This window comes from Pygocentrus nattereri, chromosome 19, assembly GCF_015220715.1.
Source record: "Pygocentrus nattereri isolate fPygNat1 chromosome 19, fPygNat1.pri, whole genome shotgun sequence".
Taxonomy (NCBI): Eukaryota; Metazoa; Chordata; class Actinopteri; order Characiformes; family Serrasalmidae; genus Pygocentrus; species Pygocentrus nattereri.
Genome location: NC_051229.1, coordinates 10,528,621 through 10,556,203, shown reverse-complemented (window position 1 = coordinate 10,556,203; position 27,583 = coordinate 10,528,621). Strand labels below are relative to the sequence as shown.

At 38.8% G+C, this 27,583-nt stretch overlaps 2 protein-coding genes across 4 annotated transcripts in view; both read left to right on the top strand.

Moving 5' to 3' along the window:
* svilb (supervillin b) overlaps positions 1-4,817 on the top strand; it is a 58,604-nt gene extending 53,787 nt beyond the window's left edge. For all 3 annotated transcript variants that reach the window (XM_017707453.2, XM_017707454.2, XM_037530953.1), the window contains 2 exons: positions 472-627; positions 3,913-4,817. In XM_017707453.2, coding sequence (XP_017562942.2) covers positions 472-627; positions 3,913-3,999 — 243 coding nt within the window. In that variant the 3' untranslated portion in view covers positions 4,000-4,817. The remainder of the gene's footprint in view (positions 1-471; positions 628-3,912) is intronic.
* A 2,380-nt stretch (positions 4,818-7,197) lies between these two features.
* The window catches only part of LOC108433072 (NACHT, LRR and PYD domains-containing protein 4E), a 40,540-nt gene continuing 20,154 nt past the window's right edge, over positions 7,198-27,583 (top strand). The window contains exons 1-7 of the mRNA XM_037530839.1: positions 7,198-7,257; positions 13,058-14,737; positions 19,258-19,341; positions 22,297-22,464; positions 22,712-22,792; positions 26,358-26,525; positions 26,845-27,012. Coding sequence (XP_037386736.1) covers positions 13,674-14,737; positions 19,258-19,341; positions 22,297-22,464; positions 22,712-22,792; positions 26,358-26,525; positions 26,845-27,012 — 1,733 coding nt within the window. The 5' untranslated portion in view covers positions 7,198-7,257; positions 13,058-13,673. The remainder of the gene's footprint in view (positions 7,258-13,057; positions 14,738-19,257; positions 19,342-22,296; positions 22,465-22,711; positions 22,793-26,357; positions 26,526-26,844; positions 27,013-27,583) is intronic.

Sequence of the window (27,583 nt, the reverse complement as noted above, 5' to 3'; positions counted from 1 at the left end):
AACACCATGTGATACACTTGACTGTTCCAGCAAACATCATCCTGAATTGGTGATCCTTAAGACTTTCAAAGCATAGATGGACCTCCAGGGGGTTTTGATTGATAGAGTATTGTCGAACCTGTTGCTTCTTTGGGTTTGATTCAAAGGAAGTGTACCCTGACTGACCCACATTTTTAGGTTCTCTAGTGTCAACTGAGGAACACAAGGTGTCCAAGATGTCTGGCCCACATTCATATCAACATATTGTCAGTGACTTGCTTAATTCACAAAGGTACCATTAACTGGTACTAGAAGAATAGTTGGGCAGCTCCACACGTTGGTCTATTGCCAGGTAGGAAAATAATTCTGGTAACGCGCAGTGGTCGGTCATTAAGTTGCAGATCTGTGGACCCAGATCCGGTCAGTAAAAATTGTTCATCCCCATCTCTGTTTTTGTGTTCCATGTGTGTGACTTCTGATTTGTTGTGTTAGGAGGCAGAGGTGTGTAACCAGATCATTCTGGTGGAGGACGTTCTGTCTCGTCTCTGCCAAAGCACCTATCCGCTTGAAGCTCTGCAGAGCCGGCCGCTTCCCCATGGTGTTGACCCTCTGCGCCTTGAAATCTACCTATCAGATCAAGACTTTGAGGTGAGATTAGAGCCCCTTAGTAGTGCTAATTTCTCTGTATTTGAAATAGAGACCCATATGGGGGTGGAAATAAACATATGGTTGTATATGTTTAAAGTACATTTCAAATGCATTTCAGTCCTTGCCCAAATACATTACAAGCACAAAAATGTATTTCAGAATATATTACCATATTAAGTAAATATAATTGTAAAATGCATTTATTTTAACTGTAAATGTTATGTGGATATATTATACATAGAAATTTACCATACACTCTCAGAAATAAGTCAATCTGTCACAGGGACTGTTCCCCTTTTGTCACTGGGGTGGTTCCCTCAAGGTTCCAACTCAGTACCTTCAGTCAGGGAACATAACTATCATAATCTACTGAATTGGTATTTTCTAAGCTGTACTGACTCCACACATGCTGTCTCATCTCTAGTCTTTTTATTCTATTGTTCTGTTTTAAAACATTTCGGTTATGAAAAGGTACAAATAAGAAATTTTCACCAGGGAAAACCTGTTTAGGGTACTCTGTTGGACCTTAAAACCACTGCTGTAGCTTTTGAGGGAACATTTTACATTGATTGTACCTTGATGAATGAAAAATGCACCTGTATAGAACCTTTATTTCTGACAGTGTAGAAGAAATGAATCTATGTAAATGTATTTATCAAATATGAATGAATGAAATGAATGAAAATAGCCAAAATGCTTGTTTAATGCACTTCACGGTTTGGATAACTTTTGAATTTTGTATTCCAATATTTCCATGTTCAGTATTAGCAAATAACCACGTACAAATAAATTTGACAAATAAATTTTAATATATTTAACATATATTTTTGGCCACTTTCATAAATTGCAAAAATGTATCTGATTAAATACATTTGGAATTTTTTTTTTCTATATGGAGATAATGGAATTTTTTTTTTTCTATATGGAGATAATCATTCTAAAATGATTAACTATTTATAGGGATGTGCTTGCTAAAATGTTTAATTTAATCATTGGTTGCATTCGCTGTAATCATGCCTACTCGCCTCCTAAAGTGGTGATACAATAGTCTTGAGAGAGTGGGGTTTTTTTTTTTTGTTTAAAGACTAGAAAAGCCCCTTCTGATGATATATCTTGAAGGTTTTTGGAAACTTAACTACAGGAATGCCAGCGTGGGAAGCCAAATGGTAGTGTTACTGCTAACAAGCTGAAAATGACATCTGCATTAATTAGGTATTGTAGTGAGCGGACGTTGATGGACAAACACAAAACGGTACAAAATCATAACATCTGTCAAACTGATGTGTCTGAAAGATACAACGCTGTGCACACAGTACAACAAGTAACATTTTAAAGCTAGTTTTAGGCTGGAATGCCCCTTTCATATTAAAGTATTTCCATGTACTAAGCTTCTAAATGTCTAGAATGTCTGATGTTTTGCTTTTTATGCTCCAGGCTGATTTGTAGGGGTTTCTGGGTAGGTGAGTTTCTTTTTAAATGAGTGAAATCACTGCTCCTGTCCTTTCTTCACCGATGGACCTGCTCACCTTATTCTTCCTCTTGCACTCTATACCTCTTCCTCACTCATATCACAGTCTCCTCTATTGCCTTAACTAAGGCTTAGAATATACCTACAAACACAAGCTTCAGTACAGATATAAGATTTTACTTTATTGTGAATGGATAGACTCTTTCTTTCATGTTTTTCCTTGTAAGGTTGCTTAGCATGACCACCACCTTGACTTATCTTCTGGTAAAGCAGGGTTGGGGAACTGAGGGCTGGAGTCCAGCACAGTTTGCTGATTTTCCTGCTTTGGCACACCAGCTACACCTGGTAATTACCTGTTTAGTTTGATCAGGCCTGCTTGAGCAGGAAAATCAGCTGTGCAAAAAGCCGGTCCTCAATGACTGAATTTCTCCACCCTTGTGTTAAACCACAGCCTTAAATTCATATGGTGCTATTAGCCCTCCTTCTTGAAGAATGTCTTTTTTTCCCTTCTTTGCTCCCCCAGCAAATTCATCACAGCCACAGAAGTTACATTCAGAAAACGAGGGAAGAATTCAAATGGGCTTTGTGATGCTTGCTGAGTGGTTCCTCAGTGCAAAAGTAGACCTCTGAAAGGACAATGCTAGATTCATAAACGTTAATATCCATTTTCAATCCAAGTCTTAAGCCTTACTTTAGCTGTATTCAGTTCTAGAGCCTTTCAAAACAGTAAAACAGTTTGAACTGATATACTGATTGTCAGTACCCTGACATCTACTGGTCAATAAAGTTATTACATGTTAAACACACTCACAGGCTTTGACTACATAATGTATGTGGATGTATGAATTAGTATTGTCAAGGATTTTTCATTAAATATTAGATTTCAGTGTCAGTTTTTTTTAAATAAGATGTAGTTTGTAATTATTTTCATTGTTTACTGTCTAATCCATACAGTTCATACCAATACTAAGCTGCAGCATGACCTGTTGTGAAATTATTTTTGTCATGAAAACCAATATAGTCTCACACATCCACGTATTCAGCCTAAAACAATTTAGCCCGACCCGTTCATGATTAAGTTATGAGTGTTTAGTTGCAACCTGCTTTACAGGGCAGACGATCAGAGCAGCTGCTATTTACATATATACGTCTACTATATTTAACATACAAGTAACATTTATATCACAACGGTAGCAGCCTGTTTAATTCTGAGGGATAGAGAGGTTGGAAAATGGTCATATAAAATTGTTTTTTGTGCATAAAACCCCAGATCTCCACCAAAAATTGACCTCGGGAGAAATCCAGGATAAATAAACAATAAATAAAAAAAATTCACCTAAACATGTTTTAGCTAAACTTAAGTGAGACAGTTGCATATTTTGTTTTTAGCAAAAATCTAAGTTTTTTTAACTGTCATTTTGAAAGAGAGAATGCCATCAGCAAAAAATAAGAAAAGAAAACCGGTCCTTTGACAGGTCCTTTTGTCTTTCTTTACAGGCTTCACTCAGAAAAATTACGTTCTGTTGATTTTTCTAAGTGAAAATAAGTTACCACATCCTCTACAGAGAACACGGTTTTGTTACTATACTGTTTATTGTACTGAATTTAAAATATTGGTGGGGGGGTATTAAAATGTGGCCTGTGTAAGTTATGGCACATCCTATTTCCAATACATTAAACAACTTGTTCATGGTAGAGGATGTGTTATCTTTTTTAACTTAAAAACACATTGTGGTGACTACATCCTTATGGGTGGGGCTGTGCGCGTCCTCACCTGTGGTCCTCCTATAACTGCTGTGTATCTTCTGCTTTCTCAGAAAGCCCTGGAGATGAAGAGAGAGGAGTATGAGGCCTTGCCAGGGTGGAAACAAGTCAACGTTAAAAAAGCCAAAGGACTCTTCTAAAATCACCTGTTGTCATGTTGATGGTACCCTCACTTGGGTAGTGTGGCCTCCGGTTGTCATGGAAACCACCCTTCTGGGGCAAAGCCATGCAACACGCTGAAAACAGGGTGATGGGTGGTTGGGGGGCTGATCAAAGGTCACTTTAGAATTCGCACTTGTGTGTTAACCTGCTGTGGTGTCGGTCTCTGTAATCGCTGTGTTTGGAGGAAGTGATGTCGTCGTGTAAGTGTCAGCACAAACTACGCACTTTCAGCAGCCACCACTGTCCATGTGAAGTCATGTTTCTATGAACTGTGCTGTGCAGTACCAAATTTACAACCATCATTTTTGTCGTTTTTGTCTTTTGTTTCTCTTTTTAATGTGGAGAAAAAAAAAGTTTGGTCTCCCCGTTTTGTCCTGCGTCTGTTCCGGGGATGGTGCTGTCCTGGTGCGTGCATGTTTGAGAAGAATGCAGCGATATTTTTGAAAATGTGTGTTTAAAAAAAAAAAACAAACAAAAACCCAAAAGAAAAGTCTGTTGTAGTATTACAGTTGCTCTGGTCTGATTCCATCGTGAGAGGAGTTTACATGCTAAGTATGTCAGTTCCTTTTGCTGCATGGATGAGGTTTGGCTGTTGTGATCTCTTGCCTTAAAGGTACAGGAGCATCAATTATGTGTGGAGAAAGGAGATTAAATGAATTAATATCTGTAAATGTACAGCATAGTGCCTTGCTTTTGTGTACAGTTTATATACAGAAGGGACTCTAGTCTGCATTTCAAAGACTTTCCTTGTGATAAAAGAAATGGTGAATAAATGAAGCATATTAAAAATTCAACACTCCAGGCCAATCATGTCTTACTGTTGCTGATCATAATAGTTGGCAGCTATAGCATAATAACAGTTGGAGATGTGCAAAGGTACTCGTGTAGTCTGTGAACTGTTTGAAGTGCCAGTATTAGAATACTGAAATCACTGTTTTGGTATTCATTTTGTTTCATCAGAGGAAGACAGAGGAAAAAAAGGAGGATACCAATTCAGATTTTATAAGATTTTGTTGGTAAAGTCCAGTTATGCTGCAGGGTTTGATACTGTAGAGTTGTGGTGGGGGTGACAGTAAACAGAAGAAGCTTAGACAAATTTGAAGTCCATGCCCATAAGACTGCTTTATTTATGGTAGGCCCTGCAGCCAAAATACGAGAGGAAATTTTGTTTTTGTATCCCACAGTGAAAAACTGTTCTCTAGCCCAAGAGCACCACCCTGTTCATCTGCGGAATCCTGCTTGGGGTTAATGATCAGGAACCAAACCTGGGTGATGGTTACTCCCACAACCCACAACAACATTAACAATATTACTCCCACAACAATATTAACATGCATACGTGCAACAAACTTTTCCTTTTTTTTTTTTTTAAAACCAAATACAGTTCAGCTGCGCTTGCATAAAGCATCATGGGGAAAAACAGTGGACTTCAACACCATAAGATGTATCGCCCAGTTAAGTAGCACAAGTAAAGCAGTCAGATCAGCAGCTTCAATTGTTTAGACTTGTTTCAGAAACATACTTGATGTAGACGTTTCTCACAGTCACTGCGACATCACCAGCCTAAAAAAGCAGCACGATCGGCTTCTGCCTGCACCAGGGTGGCAAAGAATAATTGTTAAAAAAAAAAAAAAAAAGTATCAGTAAATTTGAAGTCATGGAGAAGTTTGCTTTAGGAGTTGTAAATTTGTTTGTGGGAGGAAAATTCTACAACGCAAGTTACAGTGTCTCATTCATCACAGGTCTGTCACAAATTCTTACATTCCTAAAATCATACACTTACAATTTTCCTAAAGCTGCTGCAGTAAGTATAGCATCATGGGACTAATCATGGACAAAATTTGCATATCTGAAAATCAGTAGGTTATGCGAAGGGTTGCACATTTGCAGAGAAACAAATCAATTTTTTTTCTGCCATACAGAGGTGTATTATACAACAATTATATTGTTTACAGTATAAATATAGCAGTTTGCTATCCAGAACCAGTGGAACTACACTTCTGAGTCTGTTTTTCTATGTAATATTGAAAATGGTAAAACAGTGGTGCTAAGTAAATAAATACAGTTTTGTAGACTATTGTAACGCCCTCCATGCCCTGAATGGATTTTAAGAAATGTTACATAAAAACATGGAAAAACAAAGTATCCTGTGCCACTCGGCGTATTCATGACCATTTCATGTAATTGTTTTCTGTAAGGGAGGTTTTAGACACCACTCTGACCTTATTATTACTTTTAACATCTGAACCATTTAGTTATGCAGGATTTCTTGAACAGCGATGGAAAAAATCCACTTTAAGTTTTTTAAGTAAAATTTTACAAAGTGGTCAATTAAGTTGAATAATGTAAGACAGTTTGTGTGTACAATCTTTTTTTTTGCTTTAATGCATTTTGCAAACATAAAACTAAGAACATAAAATGACAGACTTTCCACTCAGGCTGCTCATCTTTGAAGATCAATTTCCTTGCAATTTTCTCCACACAGGTAGGCAAACCGGGGTCGAACATCTGTTCATTAAATGTTAATTATTTATCAGCTCCACTTACTACATAGGTGCTCTTTGTTGTTCTACAATTACAGATTGTAGTCCATCTGTTTCGTCTAAGTGTATTCAGGTCAGGTGCTAAACCCGCACCCCCTGTGAACTGTGTCTGTTAAAGGTTAACTGCAAAATGGTGATAAAGGAAACAGGTTTTTTATCTTTCTTCAAAAGAAAAGAATCCAAAGTTTTGCTGATGAGTCAAACCCATTTCACATGTAAGGAGAATTATATAATATATTATCTTCTTAACACAAGTACTTTAACTCTGTGTAACATTTTCATTGATTTTCAGTGATAATTTTAATTGAGACCATGTACAACTTTTAGGACCAAACTTAGTGTTGTGTTCACTTTGCTTGAGTTGTAAACATAAATTCTTTCCTTTACTGAGTTAAACCAGTGTGACCAGAAACTGAACCTGAACTCATGATGCTAAACGTGAATTTATGCTCGGAAAAAGAAAACAAAAAAACGAGTGAAACACTTTTAAACTTTCACTTAAAAAAAAAAAAGCTAATAAAAATTGAGGTTGTAAAGTTCAGGGGAAACATTCAGGTTGCTCAGAAAAAACAGTCGAGCCTGGATTTGATGGAATCAATCCTGGCCAATCACAAGGCAGCTCACTGGTCGGTGGGTGGGGCTTCAAGGCAGCGGTGTTGAAGCAGAGGAGGTTCACGACGGAGTTGCGCGGTGGTAAGTGGACTGTTTTTCTGACTTCTGATACAAAACGAAATAAGGTGGCAGTTTTGTTTGTTTAGCTAGTGGTCTGTGCAGGAGAACAGCCATTAATTATTTCTTCGTAGCGGTCAGCCATGCTTTAGCACCTTCACTAGTTAGCTAGCTCTCTGTAGAAGGCAGGCAGCGGTCTAATGGCTTATAACGTTATAACATGGTTATAATGTGCAACCGAAGCACAACGCTGCTCAGTCAGACAGTGTTCAGGTCAGTCCAAGCGTAGTTCATCAGGTTAAACACTTAAGGCTTTCATGTGTCCACTAAAGACCAGTTCCTCTGCGTCTTGTGGCTTTTGCTAGTAACCTTAGTGTGCAGTAAACCAATGTTCCTATTCAGAACACAGTCTACAGAAGTTTTGTCGTGAAAATCGTCAATAACACCAAAGTTCACACCTTTTCAGGTTTAGTTTCTGGTGACACTGATTTAACTCCATACTTCTCATTCCCTGGTGTGGATACATGGTATGAACTGGTGTTTTTGTGCTGTTTAAGGATGTTCTTTATGAATATGGCACTAGATTTTCCTGTTTAGCCAAGTGCGTCAACAGTGTAGCAAGAGGCGCACAGTGAACGGCTGTGTTCCTTCTAATGTTTGTGTACAGGTTATAAAAGTCCCACCTAACTCTGAATATGGAATGTCATTTAATATAATCAAGCAACATTTTTATGATTTTTTTTTTTTTTTAAATGTAGGTATCCTTAAACTTTTTAGTAAATGGTCGGACCCCCTTTTGCCTTCAGAACTGCTTTAATTCTTCGTGGCATACTTTCAACAAGGTGTTGGAAACGTTCCTCAGAGATTTTGGTTGGTTATTTGAGTTACTGTTGCCTTTCTATCATCTGGAACCAGTCTGCCCATTCTCCTCTGACCTCTCACACCAACAAGGCATTTTTGTCCACACAGTTTTCTCTTTTTCGGACCATACTCAGACCAGCCTGTCTGGCACCAGCAACCACGCCTCGTTTAAAGTCACTTATATCACCTTTCTTCCCCATTCTGATGCTCGGTCTGCATTTCAGCACGTTGTCTTGACCACCTCTACATGCCTAAAGGCATTGAGTTGCGGCCATTTGATTGGCTGATTAGCTACCTAATAAAGTACCTAATAAAGTGGCCGGTGAGTGTATGGACAAAAGTATTGGGACACACCTCTTAATCACTGAATTCAAGTTGCATTGCCACAGGTGTGCAAAATCAAGCACATAGCTATGCAGTCTGTCTTTACAAACATTTGTGAAAGAATGGATCGATTTAGAAAGCTCACTGAATTTGAGCGTGATATTTTTTTTTTGGAATAGGATACTTCATTTTAGTTCTTATTTCCGTATGCCATAATTACATTGACCAATGCCATGTCCCTGAACATGAAGAGGTCAAAAAGCTCTATACCCCATAAAAAGATGGTGCAGACCTCACTAAAATTATGAATGAATAAATTGCTGTTCAGCGAACACTGGTGTTCAGTTGATGGTAAACCCACAGGCAGGCATAGCTGACTGAACAAGCAGTGATCTGAGGGCTGTTGCACACTGGATACAAAGCACAGTGCCATGCAGAAGCATTTCAGAAAAGTGTCGAGCACGGTCTCATTTTACACTCTACTCATAGATATAAAGGAGTACAGCTTTCAGCTTCATTTAGCCAATTTATCATATTTGGCATCAGCCAACTAACTCTTCACAAACTCACTCTTTTTAAGGTTAATAAATGAGGTGAGAAAAGTGACATGACTGGGCTAATAACATTAGCTGAAATGTATTTTGGTTGGTGTTTGTCTGTTGATCTTGAAGACAATAGACTGACTGATTTTCTCTGTGTAAACTGCAAGCCATGTCTCTTATTATGGATTTTTATCATAGGTTTAACTTAACACAGTAGCAGCAAAATGCTGAGTAGCATTAGTAATCCTGTAAGAGACATCTACTAGGCCTGTTTAGCATGTGGTAGTCTGATGGACAACAGGGAATGCAGTAGAGAAGGCGAGTTGATAAGTCAAGACACGAGCTCAAGTTTTTGATTTTACATCTGGATAGAATTCCTAATTTTGTTTTGTAGTCTGTCTCTCATCACCATTTTCTTATGTGCAGCATCTTTAGTAACAGTTCTTCAGACAACTTTAGGATCCCACTGGCCCAGACAACTGAGGTATTTTCCTGTTTAGCAAATTATTCCAGTTGTGTGAATGAAGAACGAACAATGGAGGAGGACTGTGGTTATTGTGTTTGGAAATACTTTCACAGTTAACTCTGACTATGCCAAACTACAGTATCTCACAAAAGTGGGTACTCCTTACATTTCTGCAAATATTTTATATCTTTTCATGGGGCAACACTATATAAATGAAACTTGGATATAACGTAAAGTAGTCAGTGTACAACTTGTATAGATTTACTGTCCTCTAAAAATCTCAACACAGCCATTAATGTCTAAATAGCTGACATCACAAGTGAGTACAACCCCTGGCAAAAAGTATGGAATCACCAGTCTGGGATGAGCACTCATTCAGACATTTTATTCTGTAGAACAAACTCAGATCAAAAACATGATGCAATAATAATGTCATTCCAAAGTGCAACTTGTTGGCTTTCAGAAACACTAAAAGAAAAAAAAAACATTGTGGAAACAAAGTAAACGTTACTTTTATTGAGCAAGCACGGGGAAAAAAATATGGAATCACTCAATTCTGGAATCACTCAAAATCTTTTATAACGGCTTGCAATCTCTGCGGCATGGACTTGATGAGTGACAAACAGTATTCATCAATTTGGTGCCAACTCTCTTTGATAGCAGTTGCCAGATCAGCTTTGCAGGTCGGAGCCTTCTTGTGGACCTTTTTTTTCAATTTCCACCACAGGTTTTCAATTGGGTTGAGATCTGGACTATTTGCAGGCCATGACATTGAATGTGTTGTTCTCCAAGGAATGCCGTCACTGTTTTTGCCCTATGGCACGATGCATTGTCATCTTGGAAAATTATTTAATCATCTCCAAACATCTGTTCAATTGAAGGAATGAGAAAACTGTCCAAAATGTCAATGTAAACTTGTGCATTGATAGAAGAATTAACCACAGTCATCTCCCCAGTGCCTTTGCCTGACATGCAGCCCCATATCATCAAGGACTGTGGAAATTTGGTTTTCTTCAGGCAGTCCTTTTCATAAATCTCACTGGAACGGCACCAAACAAAAGTTCCAGCATCATCACCTTGTCCAATGCAGATTCTTGACTCATCACTGAAGATAACTTTCATCCAGTCATCCACAGTCCATGATTGCCTGTCCTTAGCCCATTGCAGTCTTGTTCTTTTCTGTTCAGGTGTCAATGATGGTTTTCTTTTAGCTTTCCTGTATTGAAATCCCATTTCCTTTAGGCTATTTCTTACGGTTCGGTCACATCCACCTTCCTCCCATTTGTGCTTCATCTGTTTAGTTGTACTTTTTCGGTTTTCAAGACAAATGGCCTTAAGTTCTTTGTCTTGACGCTTTGAGGTCTTTCTTGGTCTACCAGTACGCTTGGCTTTAACAACCATTCCATGCTGTTTGTATTTGGTCCATATCTTGGATACAGCTGACTGTGAACAGCCCACATCTTTAGCAACCATGCATGAAGTTACCTTCTTCAAGAAGTTTCACAATCCTCTCTTTTGTTTCAAGAGACATTTCTCTTGTTGGAGCCATGGTTCTTGCCACTCCACTTCGTCCAGCAGCCCTCCAAGGTGTCATGACTGCAGGTGTTTTTAACTGCAGACTAACGAGCAGATCTAATCTGAGGCAGGTGTCCATTTAGGGAAAGGAAATTGACTGGGTGTGTCCTTATTTTCTATCTCCAATTTGAGTGATTCCATATTTTTTTCCTCAGAATTGAGTGATTCCATATTTTTTTCCCCGTGGTTGCTCAATAAAAGTAACGTTTACTTTGTTTCCACAATGTTTTTTTAAAATTTCTTTTAGTGTTTCTGAAAGCCAACAAGTTGCACTTTGGAATGACCTTATTATTGCATCATGTTTTTGATCTGAGTTTGTTCTACAGAATAAAATGTCTGAATGAGTGCTCATCCCAGACTGGTGATTCCATACTTTTTGCCAGGGGTTGTATACCTCACAGTGAACGTGTCCAAATTGTGCTCAAAGTGTCAATATTTTGTTTGACCACCATTATTATCAAGCACTGCCTGAACCCTCTTGGACATGGAATTCACCAGAGCTGCACAGGTTGCTCCTGGAATCCTCTTCCACCAGCTCCGTGATGTCATCATAGAGGAGTGGATGTTGGACACCCTGCGCTCCTCCTCCTGCTTGAGGAGAACGTTAAGAGCAAAGCTGTTGTGGCTCAGGTTTGGTTGTCCTCCCACCCACAAGAGGTGGGGCGGGGGGGGGGGTTGATTATAAAATGTATTACTGCCCAACCGGTGTTCGAGTTTCTCTGGCAGACTTTGTGAATGTCAGACTGAACTCCCAGAGCTCTGATAATAAACCTGCTGGAACTTCAACTTTACTGCATATAGTCTGTTTTTCTTGATCCTTGTAACCAGATTCACCGAACACGCGAGTGCTGTCAAGTGAGGAATAGTAGAGCGCACTCAACAGGGGTACTCACCTGTGTTGCCAGCTATCCATCCATCCATCCATTTTCTAAGCCGCTTCTCCGTCAGGGTCGCGGGGGGATGCTGGAGCCTATCCCAGCAGTCTTCAGGCGAAAGGCAGGATACACCCTGGACAGGTCGCCAGTCCATCGCAGGGCTTGTTGCCAGCTATTTAGATATTAATAGCTGTGTGTTGTTCTTTTCAGAGGACAGTAAATCTGTACTGCTCTACAAGCTGTACACTGGCTACTTTGTTCCAAGTTTCATTTCTACAGTGTTGTCCCGTGAAAAGATATAATAAAATGTTTGCAGAACTGTGTGGGTGTACTCACTTTTGTGAGAGACTGTAGATTGTAGAGAATATAATTGTATTAGTATGATTAAGATATTGGTTATTGAAAAGTGCAAAGTGCAAGTAGACTGTTCAGTTGGAGAAATGTTATGTAATGTAAACGAAGATATTGATATCTGAATAATTTAGCCTTGAATTAAGCCAGAATGACACAAGTGATGAAGAGCCTTAACACGAAGTAAAATATTAAAAACGTTATACTATGGTCTGTTTTATGTTGACTGTTATGTTGACTTTATGTTAATGTTTTTATTTTCTTACTTTTTACAGTTGACAATCTTTTTATAAGAGCAGGAGATTCACAGTCATCTGGATTAAACGTCAGTATGTATATAGAATCAGGTGCTATGGTGTTTGCACCAGTTTTGTCAAATATACAGGCAAGGGACATGACATTCTCACAAAATGATGGTGGTAAGAATTACGATTTAAGTTAAATCTTAAGGCTTTAAGAGAATATTGTTGGATGATATAAAATATTTTAATTATTAAACTAGTGCATTATTGTTGTAGTAATTTTGGAATTTATAGGAAAAGTGCATATTACTCAAAAAAATAATTTCTTTGTAGGTGCAAGCCTTTCTGGAGGCAAGATAGGTGTGTTAATTTGGCATTTTAGTGACCATTTCTTATGACTTATATTCCAAATAAAATATTACAAACTGACAAATATCTATTAAGTAAGGGAATTTATAATTTAAAATAAATGTAAAATTAATTTAAGGTGTAAAAGTCATTCAGAGCAATTTTCTAGAGAAAATTTCTAGAGAAATTCCTTTCTAGAGAAACTTACCAAATCACCTTGTTTTGGTTTGTCTTTGCCAGATATAACCTCTGTGATCGCAGAATACAAGAAGTCCCTGGTGGCTGAACATGCATGCATTAGGGAATATACCTCCCGTCCTGGTGAACATGTGCTGCTTACAGATCGTTATGTGGATCCACTCATCATCCAGAGACAGAGAGAGAAGAAAGAGAAAGAAAAAGAGATTCGCTATAGAGGAGAAGATTTCCACCATGCTAGAACCTACCATACAGGCCACCATATTACTGTTGACAAGCTGTTCAGTAAAGATGATGGCCCAAACAGTGTGCCTCCAAAAGCTGTTATTCTGCAAGGCAACTCTGGAAGTGGAAAGTCTTTCACAGCACAAAAGATCCTTTACGAATGGGCTAATGGAAATCTCTTTGCAGGAATCTTTGATGTAGTCTTTCACCTGAAGTGCTCAGATCTCAATGATATTGCGGGAGACATAAGTCTGGTGGAGCTTCTGAACTGCAGTGAGGAAATGGCTCCGATCTTAAGGAAAATACCAGAGAGAGTACTTTTCTTGGTTGATGGGTTCGATGAACTCAGACTTTCGCTGCCTAAAAAGCCATTGCCTGTCAAAGCAGACATCAAAGCCAAGCCTGGTGCTGTTCTAAGCTCCCTTCTGAGGGGATGCATGTTGCGGCAAGGTCAGTAGCGGCAAAAAAACTAACAAAGCTATTCAAGCATCCACAGCGCTTTACTGAGATCATGGGCTTCTCTGAGAACGGGATACAAGAGTACTTTCAAAATTTCTTTGAGAACGATGAGCGTTCCAGACAAGTGTATGAAGAAGTTAAGGCAAATGGAACACTTTACGCAGCCTGTTCCATTCCAGTCATGTGCTGGCTTGTCTGCAGTGTCTTTAAGGAAAAGAGCAAAATGAGCAAAAGGATGAATAAAAGTGGATTCAGAAGTACCACCTCCGTATTTGTTGATTTTGTGTTTATTCTGCTGGAGCATCATTGTCAAAGCTTAACTGAGTCTCAACAGCGTGACCTGCTGAAGGATCTTGGCCAACTAGCACACAAAGGAATTCTTAAAGGCCGAGTTCTGTTCCAGAGAAACAAAGTGCCAGAGACGATTTTAAACGCCTTGCATTCGACCAGCATTCCCTTCCTCTGCACCTTTTACTACAGAGATAGAATAAGTGTGAAGGAAATGTTTTCCTTTATGCATCTCAGCTTTCAGGAGTTCTTTGCTGCTCTCTTGTACACTTTCCTTGATGAAACAGAGGCAGAGCTTAAATTAGAAAAGCTGCTTTCTGATTCATTGCAGGGCGGTTATCATCTGTTGCCTATTGTCCAGTTTCTTTTTGGTCTCTCTAACAAGGCAGTCAGCGACTTACTCATGAAGAAGCATCAACAGGCAGTGTCTCATGCCACATGTGCCCAGCTGGACAAATGGCTCTATGAATTTGTCTCACAAAATACAATCCGCTTGAATGCACATTTGAGCAATTTCGCTCTTCAGTGCTTGTATGAAGTCAATGACAAGTACATGGTGCAAAATGCTATGAAGATTTGGGAAACAAATGGAGTTGAAATAGAGTTGAGTTCCTCAAATATGACCGATTACCATGCAGCAGCACATTGTCTGCAATTTTGTCGACGCATCAGAAGCTTGGACCTGCAAACAAGTACAGTGGAGAATCTAAAAATGCTAGAAAAGGCAGTGAGGAAATCCGATAAACTATGGTTAGTATGATCATCAGTATATATATTTATACCTAAACGCAATCAGTGCTCAGCAACATTGCCTGCAGCTGCAGTAATTTAGTTATTAGGAGTTATATACTCTGTAGGTATAGTGTGTGAATTTATCCTCTTGTTCTGCACAGGCGTGTCCACTGGCCATCAGAACTGAACAAGAACAATGAGACCGAAGTTGGATTCTTATTCAGATTTTCCAGCCCACCTCAAAATGTGGCAGTAGCGAGATTTTGCCAGTATTTTATTGATTTGTAAAAACAGGATGTGGAAAAAATGAGAGCATGATTGTGTGTTGAGCATGTGTGCAAGAAAAGTGGTCTGGACAACCACTGTCTGTTGACCTCTTACGAAATTAAGATTCTCAAAATAAGACTACTAAAAGCATGGCTTATAATAAAAAAGAACCATTGTGTATCCACACCCAATAAATATGGAACAAGTGTGAATACTAAACTTTACAATATTAGATTACAGTGGCATTCTTATACTGTGACCAGGTATGACATCAGTCTTTATGCACAATCAAAGGGTGACTGTACGTTTTGAGCACATCCTCAAGATCAAACCCAGGCTGGCAGACTGGGTAAAAATTATTTTTATTCTCTCTTAATTTAAGACAATTTCAAAATGTGCTGCACTACAATCCCCAGCATGCACTGTAACAGGACGTGTGCTCCAACCACACTATGGTGTGGCCATTAGGAAAGTATACCATATTAAGTAACATTAGGAAACAAAACACCAGAGAGTTGGATAGACAGCAGAGGCAACAGAAAAAATGACAGAGATGATTGTGACCAGTGGTGTGTGGCTAGAGTAGTCAGTGTGAACAGACAAGTGACCCACATGCATGTCCAACAGGTCAGTGCAGCGTTCTTTAGCTTCCATAGGATATGGGAGCAGACAACCCACCAGAGTGCCTCTTTTAATGCCACAACACTGGACACGCTCCTCACCTGAGCTCATGCGGTTGCTAACTGGACCTTAGAGGACTGGCAACATGTGGCATGGTTGGACAAGTCACAGTACCAATTGTTTCAGGCAGATGGTGGGGTTTGTGTGTGGCACAGACCCCATGAAACCATGGACCCCATTTGTCAACAAGGCACTGTGCAGGATGGTGGTGGTTCCATACTAGTGTGGGGTGTGTTCTAATGGCATGGGTTGGGTCCACTGGCCCACCTAAACAAGTCATTAACCAGTGACTGCTACGTTTCTTTGTTTGGTGATCATTTGCAGCCCTTCATGTACCCCCACAGTAGGGAGATAATGCACTATGCCATCGTGCCCAAGTTGTCCACAACCGGTTTAATGAGCATTCTGGAGAATTTTTTATGAATGGTGTGGCCTGCACTTTTGCCCAACATGTGCCCAATTAGGTATTTATGGGATGCGGTGGAGAGGTCATTTCCCAACTGAGATCCTGCACCTACCTGTTGAGTTGCTGCACTTCACTGCGTTAGAAGGGGTCCCATGTCATACTAGTTATTATGCATTTCCTTTATAACTAAATCAAAATGATAATAGTCTGTTGAATCTGACATTTTCTTAAATGTCATTTAAAAAAAAAAAAAAAACAGGCCATCAGTTGCATGAATTCTTTATTCATTTTCATTTTTTCATTTTTCACCCTTTGAACTTTGCATTTGAGAACACAGTGTCCTTTCTCCAGCAATCAGGCTCAACATGCAGTCACCCTCACTACTGCACATCTTGATTTTATTAATCAGTTAAAGATAACCTTCTACTGACAAAATATTTCTATTATGACGTTTCATGATCGACCAGAAAATTTTAATAAAAAGCCTCCTGAACAACAAGAACCAACACTGCTGTGACCAATGGTCTGTTCATTTTATATGGTCAGATACTGTACCCTTTGAAAAAGCGTTACAACAAAATATGTTGATTGTGTTTAAATTCTTAGTAGGATTAGAAATACAGCCCATTTAACTACACTTGTATTTCGGCTCTTCCTCTTCAAAGCCCATCTGTTTGAGCAGGCTAGCTCTTCCTCATTTCAGCTTATGAGAGCCAAATAGAGAAAAATACTGTCATATGCATGATCCAGGCAAGAACAAACACCGCCAGGCACTCGCTCCTCAGCAGTGAGCAGCAGCTGCCACGGCTCCTCCAGGGTAGTGACTGACCTGAACCGGATGAAGGTTACCTTCCAGCTGTGTGATGTGTACTCCACTTCACATCGTCCGTAAGAACACCGCTGGGGTGGTGGGAAAATCGATTCTTAGATGCATCGCAGATGCAGATGTGGATGATTCTGAATCGATTCAAAAATCGTTCTTCTAAATATTTATTTTATAACCTAATGTCAGTGGAACGCAAAAGGCGGAAGTGCTAAAGTGTATATATACCGCCTGGATACTTTGTGACGTGCACATAAAAACACACATTGATGGGCGTGAAATCCGACCGGCTCTGCATTAAAGCTATGGTTAGGTCAGGAGTCACAACCCAAATATTAAGAAGAGATATTGTCCTTTCAACAAAAATCAAACCAGCTCGGGAGCCACAACATTTTATGTCCAGTATGTCTCAGTAAATGATGATGTCGTAGTATAGGCTGAAAATATAAATGAAAACGCAGACTTACTTTGCTCTGCTTTAAGATTTATCTATAGCCGCTTTCCTCCTCATGTCTGACAGAAAACTTTTATTCAAAAGTAGAACAGTTTCTTGTTAAGTGTCTCAAAATTTGACTGTTGTTCAAGGTTGAAGTCGCTTCTCATGCGGCAGCTTTGTGTTAGAATTTTCCCGATGGGAAATGGTCATTTCCCGATGGGAAATAGGATGGTCAGTTAGCAGTGACCATTTATTGTTAAAACATCTTTAGAACAAATCAGGCTGGGTTTGATGCTACTTCTAACTGAAACAAGGGCATCTGAAGCATGCAAGCCATTCAAGTGTCATTCTTTAGACTTTTATATTGCCTTTTACAGTGAATCATATCATAAGTACCTTAATTCAAGGCTGCGATATTAATGTTGGCTTTGTTTAGCATATTTGCTGTTTTTTAGCCTGTTATCTAGCTGACCAGCCTATTTCTGGTTAAACAGAAAGGGGTTCTTACTTCATTAGTACATTCGGTGGTCACTACGAGTAGTCAAAGATTAGTCAATTAACATCAGAAGAGATTTTTCGTGACATGGTGCAGCAAAGCGGAGTTCAGTTTTTAAGAAAGGGTCATAGATTTACTTCTATCAGATCTGGATTATGAAGAACTCTACAAGTTCTCTGCTTATATTGAGTATTTTACAAAGGCTTTGAATGCAACTCAGCCAGTCTTATTTTAGGACCAGAACTATCCATTTTACAAATCATTATTTGCACAATATCTTACACAATTTACAAAATTATCTTGGAAGCATGATCTGTGCCATTTTCTTAAATTTCATGTTTAGTAATCTCGGATAATCAGGCTAATATCAAGTGGTCTTTTGAAGACTCCAAATGTGTCATTTTTTCCAAGAAAAACAATATGTTTAATGAACTGTATCATTTCAACATTTGTCATTTTCTGTTTAGCATGTTTTTTTTGTTTTTTTTTTATTTTATTAATCAAGAGGATAATAATAATACTATATTAGTAAATGTCAGGGCTCGGCAACACAAATGATAAGAAGAGCCATTTTGTCCTTTCAACAATAAACCCACCTTAAAGCCACAAAATTTCATGTTCATTTTATTGAAGCACCATTTTACAGTTTTACAGCTTTGCTGTAAATATGTTTCATTATGTGATAATTTCCTGGTATAAGCTAAAAAATATATAAATGAAAACAGATTTTACTGTTTTAAGATTTAGCCCAGATATATAGCCCCTTTTCTCATATCTCTGACAGGATACTTTTCTGCAAGACTACTATAGTTGCTTGTAAAATTTGTTTGACTTTTTACGAGACTAACGTCAGTGTTCCTTGTCATTTTCCCATCCAACCCTAAATGATGGCTGAGGTGCCTGGATGTGAGAACTGCTGCACCAGTTAAGGTGGAACAGGAAAATTTGAATAAGAGGCTGGTGAATAACAAGCTGACTTCAGCTTTGTGACTGTTTGACAGTTTCTTGTTGCAGATTTAAATGAATCAGGAAATCACCTATAGTGCTTATAAATGCAATCAAGTCTGCAAATTCTTTTTTTTTTCTGCAAGTTCTTGATGTTCATCCTAAATCTTTTCCTTGCCATTTTCTTTGCTATTAGCTAGGCGAGATTATTGTCCTGTAGCAACACAGACAACAATGTGCATAGCAGACTTCAGTGTTAAAGGCAGTTATACATTAATTCCAGCATTCAGTACCATTTATTGTAAAAACTGTGTTAGACCTGCATTAGAAAGATCAGCAAAGCTTTATTTTACCGCAAGCTGCAACAGTGCAGTAAAATAGCCGCATGTTGCTGGCCCCAGTAGAGGGGTTATGTGTACTTGAATTTTAAGATTTTATCTTTGACTTGCTGTTTTAGTTTGAATTATCATTTTGTCTTTTTCAGCTTATGTGTCAGTCATGCGTCAGATAATGATGTTGCAGATCTGATCTTAGCTGTGGGAGACAGAAAAGACCTTCGACGTCTGAGGTAATAATTATTTAAAATTTTCCTCTACATTTAAACTTAGAACAAGTTAGGAAGTACATGACAAAAGATGTTTTCTGTAGTGATGCACCAAAATGAAAATTCCTGACTGAAACCAAAATTTAGGACATGCTGGGCTGAAAACTGAAAAGAGAAAATGAAAAACCTGAACACACACACACACACAAATACTACATACCCAATTACAGAAAGTTGGGAGAGTATGTTAAGTACAGATAAAAACAAAACAGTGACTGCTTTGACCTGTTTTTGAATGAAAACGGTATAAGATGTTTTATCTTCATTGTTTTTTTTTGTAAACACATGCTTATTACAAAATGGATACCTGCAATGTTCTTGCAGTTTGGGACGATTGGGACAATTTAAGGTTGGGACGATTTAACACTAGGAATACTCTTAATTGTTCAGAAAATATTTCATAGGAGGTGCTTAGGTATAAAAGGAGTATGCAGGAAAGGCCTGGTCATTTATGAGCAAGGTTGGGATCTTGTCACAAATTTGTCAGTAATACACAAAATCCAAAAGTTGAAAATTTGCATTCCTCAGCGAGTGACTTCAAGGATTTTAGGAATTTCACACTCTATGGTACATAGTGTCATCAAAAGATTAAGGGAATCCAGAGAAATATCTGTATGGCCAACAGCCAAAACTGAATAATCATGAACTCCGACCTCTTAGTTGGCAGTGCATTATAAAGCAGCATTCTTCTGTGATGGATATCACCACATGGGCTCAGGAGTACTTTGAGAAACCTTTGTCAATAAACACTGTCCAACGCTACACCTGTAAATGCAGGTTAAGAGTGTACTATACAAAATGGAAGTCATATATCAGCCGCATCCATAAATGTGACAGACTCAAGCTCTTCTAAAATGGACTGATGAACAGTGGTAATGTGTATCATGCTCTGATGCATCGACCGTTCAAATTATTTATGAAAATAATGAATGTTGTGCTCTCTGGGCCAAAAATGAAAAGGACCATACATATTGTTACCAGCGTAAAGTTTTAAAATCCAGCATCTATGATGATATATGTGGATGGTTTTAGTGGGTGACTTGCACATCTGTGAAGGCACTATTAATACTTTACACATTTTATGCAATATATTCTGCCCCTCTAGTAGGGGTGCAAAGATTATTCAACTAATTTAACAGTTGATTAGTTGGTGACCTTGTCATGCAGGTTTTTCTCGCTTAACTTAGGAAAAAGGTTGTCAGTTGTTATTTGGAAAGCCGAGCTTAGCTGACACAGGAGCACATTGTCCATGTTGAACATCTGAAGAAGAATCACGTCAACTCACTGGATGAAGAAGGTTCATCTCAATAAGATAGTTCTACTAGTGAGTTAGGTAGCTAATGTTAATGTCTTACTTCATGTTATGGACTTTTTTCTATTTTGAAAAGCATGTTCTCTGGAATCATAAATGGAGTTGGAACGGAGAAGCAAGTAACTTTTATTCACAATAAAACTGTAACTGTTATCTGGAATATGAACATGTTCAAACATTGCATCGATGCCTTAGCGTTCAGGGCACATGTGTGTTCAAATTCAGAGAACAGTTCTCTTTGCCTTGTTCTCTGTAAATGTTTGCGAACACTCAGGAGGTAGTTCTCAGGAGGTAGCAAACACAACACAGGGTTCCATTAAAATGAAATCTTTACATCAAATCTTTCAAATTTAACAGTTCATAGAGAACAGGTTTGCCACAAATTTTCACCACTTTCTCGTCCATTCCATCAGAGCTCGTCTTCTCTGCAGAGGGAGTATCTGTTCTCATAGGAGAGCAAGCCTCTCATGAGCACGTAGAGATGCTAAATTATTTGCCACAGAGTGTAGACAGACAGCAGAGTACACAAAGCACATAATGTACTCTTTAAAAATGAAATAGATTGACTTTTCTTTTTTTTTACTTGATTAAGGGCAAATGGATTGTTTTGTCATTTTATTGCTGCTACTTTGCACGTCTTTGTTTTTAAATTTTGACAGGAAAAATGTTGCTTTGCTTATCTTTTGCATTAGCAAGAAAGTTCATTACAGCAGTGCATTTTTGAATGTCATTCATCTTTATTGCCTTAATTTTCAGTTAGCAAATGCATGAAAAAACCTCAAACTAAATTTCAATGCTGATAGCTGCTTAAGTTCTTTGGTAACTGAGCGATTCATACTCTGAATAATCGATTATTCATTTCAATAATCGATAGATTATTCGACTATTGAAATAGTCATCTGTTGCAGCCCTACCTTCTAGTCCAGGCTTTCTTAAACTGTGTGACATAAAGCCCCTTTTAGTGGTCTGTGGGCCTGTACTCGGGGGAGACAGTCATTCATAGCAGCAAGTCAGCGCTGTATACTGCCAGTATCATTTGTCTCTTAACATCTGACCACAGACTCTCAATTCTCAAAACCGACATGAGCCTTAATATAATAATGAATATCTGCGTATAATTTTTGAACGAGCATGAACAACCAGAGTTAAACTCAAACTGATAAACTACTGAAAAAGAAGAAGATGATCATGCAAGGATCATTATTATTATTATTGTACATTTTTTTTAAAAATTGTAAATATTTTTTTTTTATTTTGCTTTGGCTGTGGTTTGTGATTGTTTTGTTGTCCTTTGGCTGTTTGTAATGGGTTTTTACCCTTTGGCTGTGGTTTGTGATGTTATTTTGTACTTTGGTTTTGGTTTGTGTTGGTTTTTTTGCCTTCTGGCTGTGGAACAAACAGCATTTCTAATTACTGTTTCTCATTCTTATCATTAAATGATTTTTAATGTATTAAATGTTGATATTTTGTTTTAAGTTTAATGTTTCTTTCGATTAATTTTATCCTCGTTATCCTCCAAAAACTGAAAGTGTTTTTATATAATGAATGCCTGGAGACAGAAATTTCAGTGCATCCCTTATTTTGTGTCTTGTTTTGACATTTCACAGTGTAGAAGATGGTGCTCTTACTGACCAAAGTGTGAGAAAGATCATGAGCGCACTGCACAACCACAGATCAGTGGGAAGTGTTCATCTATCAGTGAAGACCATAAATTACACCAATACAGAAATCTTCATGAACCTTCTTAAGACTAATGTGGTTTCAGAGAAACTCAGGTAAATGGACACAGTCGAAAGTTCTACATTTAGGATATGTAAATATAAAAAATTAGAGGCTGCAGAAGCACTCATCGACTCGTAGAAGTAATCTTATTTATTAGAGAAAGCATATGATATGATGATTATGATTGTTCATAGTTCCTTTTTTGTAGTTTTACAACTTCAGTTATGTCAACTTCAATTATGTGTCAATTATGCAGGCTCTGACAATATAATGTTACATATGTCTTTTCTGTTTACTCAGTTTATGTGTGGCTACAAAGTGCAGGAACAGTGAAGAGAACCTCTGCTCTCATCTTGAACTACAACATAACTATCTTGACAGGTGAAACTCTAGTTATGGACATTGCACATATAATATAATGTAATAACGTAATATAATGAAGAAAGAAGAGGTGCACTGTGTGTGTGTGTGTATGTATGTATGTATGTATGTATGTATGTATATATATGCGTGTGTGTGTGTGTGTGTGTGTGTACAGTGAGTCCAAGAAGTATTTGATCCCTTGCTGATTTTCTTTGTTTGCCCACTAATAGACACTATCCTTCTGCACTTTTAATGGTAGATATATTCTAACATGGAGAGACAGAATATCAAGACAAAAATCCAGAATATAATTTTAAAGAATATATTTTAATTAATTTGTATTTCAATGAGGAAAATAAGTATTTGATCCCTCTTGCCAAACACACTCAATACTTAGTGGCAAAGCCTTTGTTTGCAAGCACAGCGGTGAGACGTTTGTTGTAGTTAACCACAAGTTTAGCACACACACCAGGGGGAATTTTGGCCCACTCTTCTTTGCAGATCCTCTCTAAATCACGAAGGTTGGTGGGCTGTCGCTTGGCAACTCTGACCTTCAGCTCCCTCCATAGATTTTTGATCGGATTGAGGTCTGGCGACTGGCTGGGCCACTCCATGACCTTAATGTGATTTTTCTTGAGCCAATCCTTTGTTGCCTTTGCTGTATGTTTAGGGTCGTTATCATGTTGGAAGACCCAACCACGGCCCATTTTCAGATCCCTGGCAGAGGGGAGGAGGTTGTTCCTCAGGATTGTGCGGTACATGGCTCCATCCATCTTCCCAGTGATGCGGTGAAGTAGCCCTGTACCCTTGGCAGAGAAACACCCACAAAACATTATGCTTCCACCTCCATGCTTGACGGTGGGCACAGTGTTCTTGGGGTCATAGGCAGCATTTTTCTTCCTCCACACATGGCGGGTGGAGTTGAGGCCAAAAAGTTCAATTTTGGTCTCGTCTGACCACAAAACCTTCTCCCAATAACTTGGTTCATCTTTCAAATGATCATTGGCATACTTGAGGCGCGCCTCCACATGTGCTCCCTTCAGCAGGGGTACCTTTCGGGCACTGCAGGATGTGAATCCATTGTTGCGCAAAGTGTTGCCAATTGTTTCCTTGCAAACTGTGGTCCAAGCTGCCTTCAGGTCATTTGCTAACTCCTGCCGAGTGGTTGCAGGACGATTTCTGACCGTTCTCAGCATCATTGCCACCCCACGAGGCGAAATCTTCTTTGGAGCACCGGGCCGAGGTCTGTTGATTGTCATGTTATACTCTTTAAACTTTCTGATAATTGCACCAATAGTTGTTACTTTCACATCCAACACCTTACTAATCTTTTTGTAGCCAATTCCAGCTTTGTGAAGGTCAACAATTCTGACTCTGAGGTCCTGTGACAGCTCTTTGGTTTTACCCATGTTGGAGACTTGAAATCTGTGTGATCTGTCTGATTCTGTGGACAGGTGTTTTTCACACAAGTGATTAGTGAGAACAGGTGGCTTCAGGTCAGGTAACAAGTTGATTGGGAGTGTCTAACTGGTCTGTAAAAGCCAGAACTGCTAATGAATACTAAGGGATCAAATACTTATTTCACTCCATGAAATACAAATCAATTAATATATATTCCTTAGATTTATTTTCTGGATTTTCTTTTTAATATTCTGTCTCTCCATGTAAGAATACATCTACCATTAAAAGTATAGAATGATCATGTCTTTATTAGTGGGCCAACGAAGAAAATCAGCAAGGGATCAAATACTTCTTGGACTCACTGTGTATATATATATATATATATATATATATATATATATATATATATATATATATATATATATATATATATATATATATATATACACACACACACACACTGCTCAAAAAATAAAGGGAACACTCAAATAACACATCCTAGATCTGAATGAATGAAATATTCTCATTGAATACTTTGTTCTGTACAAAGTTGAATGTGCTGACAACAAAATCACACAAAAATCATCAATGGAAATCAAATTTATTAACCAATGGAGGCCTGGATTTGGAGTCACACACAAAATTAAAGTGGAAAAACACATGACAGGCTGATCCAACTTTGATGTGATGTCCTTAAAACAAGTCAAAATGAGGCTCAGTATTGTGTGTGGCCTCCACGTGCCTATATGACCTCCCTACAATGCCTGGGCCTGCTCCTGATGAGGTGGCAGATGGTCTCCTGAGGGATCTCCTCCCAGACCTGGACTAAAGCATCCGCCAAGTCCTGGACAGTCTGTGGTACAACGTGACGTTGGTGGATGGAGCAAGACATGATGTCCCAGATGTGCTCAATCGGATTCAGGTCTGGGGAACGGGCGGGCCAGTCCATAGCTTCAATACCTTCATCTTACAGGAACTGCTGACACACTCCAGCCACATGAGGTCTAGCATTGCCCTGCAATAGGAAGAACCCAGGGCCAACCGCACCAGCATATGGTCTTGCAAGGGGTCTCAACTCTGTACCTAATGGCAGTCAGGCTACCTCTGGTGAGCACATGGAGGGCTGTGTGGCCCTTCAAAGAAATGCCACCCCACACCATTACTGACCCACTGCCAAACCGGTCATGCTGAAGGATGTTGCAGGCAGCAGATTGGTCTCCACGGCGTCTCCAGACTCTGTCACGTCGGTCACATGTGCTCAGTGTGAACCTGCTTTCATCTGTGAAGAGCACAGGGCGCCAGTGGCGTATTTGCCAATCCTGGTGTTCTCTGGCAAATGCCAAGCGTACTGCACGGTGTTGGGCTGTGAGCACAACCCCCATCTGTGGGCGTCGGGCCCTCATACCATCCTCATGGAGCTGGTTTCTAACCGTTTGTGCAGACACATGCACATTTGTGGCCTGCTGGAGGTCATTTTGCAGGGCTCTGGCAGTGCTCCTCCTGTTCCTCCTTGCACAAAGGCGGAGGTAGCGGTCCTGCTGCTGGGTTGTTGCCCTCCTACGGCCTCCTCCACGTCTCCTGGTGTACTGGCCTTTCTCCTGGTAGCACCTCCAGCCTCTGGACACTACGCTGACAGACCCAGCAAACCTTCTCGCCACAGCTCGCATTGATGTGTCATCCTGGATAAGCTGCACTACCTGAGCCACTTATGTGGGTTGTAGAGTCCGTCTCATGCTACCACGAGTGTGAAAGCACCACCAACATTCAAAAGTGACCAAAACATCAGCCAGAAAGCAGAAAGGTACTGAGAAGTGGTCTGTGGTCCCCACCTGCAGAACCACTCCTTTGAGTGTGTCTTGCTAATCGCCAGTGATTTCCACCTGTTGTCTATTCCATTTGCATTGTCACTCAGTGTTGCTTCCTAAGTGGACAGTTTGATTTCACTGAAGTTTGATTTACTTGGAGTTATATTGTGTTGTTTAAGTGTTCCCTTTATATATATATATATATACATATATATATATATATATATATATATATATATATATATATATATATAAGAGGTCTGTTACTATGTAAATTCTTTGTACTTAAAAAAAAGTTTATATTGCCTAGCACAGGAAGATGTTTGAAAAGAAGCTTTATCTGAAAGCCTTTCTGTATTTTTTACATTTTATTCTAGGTGTAGGGCATTCAGCATATCTGTTGAACCCAAAAAGCTGGATTCAGATGATGCACTCATTTACTCTGGACAGACTTTCAAGTCTATCTACTTTTGTGGTAGTGACCTGACTCTATCTGCCTTTGCCTGGAGAAAGTTTCTTCAGATAACAAGTAATCTAAAAAAAGGGTGAGATTATTTCATCTACCTCATCTCATTCAAGTTACATCAAGTTAAATTCCCTTCACTTAATTACAACCATGAATTAAATCTAAATAAAAGCATAAAATACCCTAAAAAAACAAACATTAGCCAAATTAAACCATATATAAAGAATAGTCATGAATACTAGCCATAATTTTACTTTAATTTTACTCTTAATTGGAGCAAGCCTAAGTTTCCCAGATGCTCTAAATGCTTGATAAAATGCATGAAATGTAAATGTATTGTTATATTCATGAATTATGTTTTAAAAATATTCAATATTGTTTGTTTTCATGTTTTCTAGCGAAAACCCTGAGTTCCATAAGAACATTGATGCACTTCTGTCGTTCCTTCCCTCCATGCCTGACTTACAAAATGTGAATCTTGCTGCTAAGAACTTGAGCCAGAAGTGCGCGGCAAAGATCCTTTCTTTCTTCTACACCAGGCCAACGCTAGAGCATTGTTTATTTTGGTAAATAGATTGTTCACAAAAAGTTACATATGTCTCTTTATAAGTTACTCCTACTTAAACTGTTGCCAGCTTGTCTTATCTAGACCCAAGGGTAGGGGTGGGAATTTTGATAAGTTCATTTGTCCGATAACCAACCATTATTAGTTTGTAATTAATCGGAAACTGAGAAACCTAAACTCATGGACACAATGCATGAAAACATCAAACACAGCACTGTGTTTTATATAAACAAGGATTTAGGCTTTACTGAATGAAGAATCTCATTCTAATGCTACAGATTTGGCAATAACATAGTGTAGTCTACTTACTTACATTTACGTTCTTAGCTCTTTGTAGTAGAAGTCTGTGCAGGACAGAAAGTACGATTACATCCAGTCACATCCAATATTTGACAGTCTATTCACAAATGCACAATTTTCTTCTGAAATAACTGTGAAGTAACTTCACCAAACGGCATTAATTCCAAATAAACAAAAAGCATGAATTAAATCACAGAACACAGCTGTGTCCGTCGGACTAAAAGGCTCCGCCTTCTCTAAACTATGAGAATTTGCATAAGTGACTTTGAACG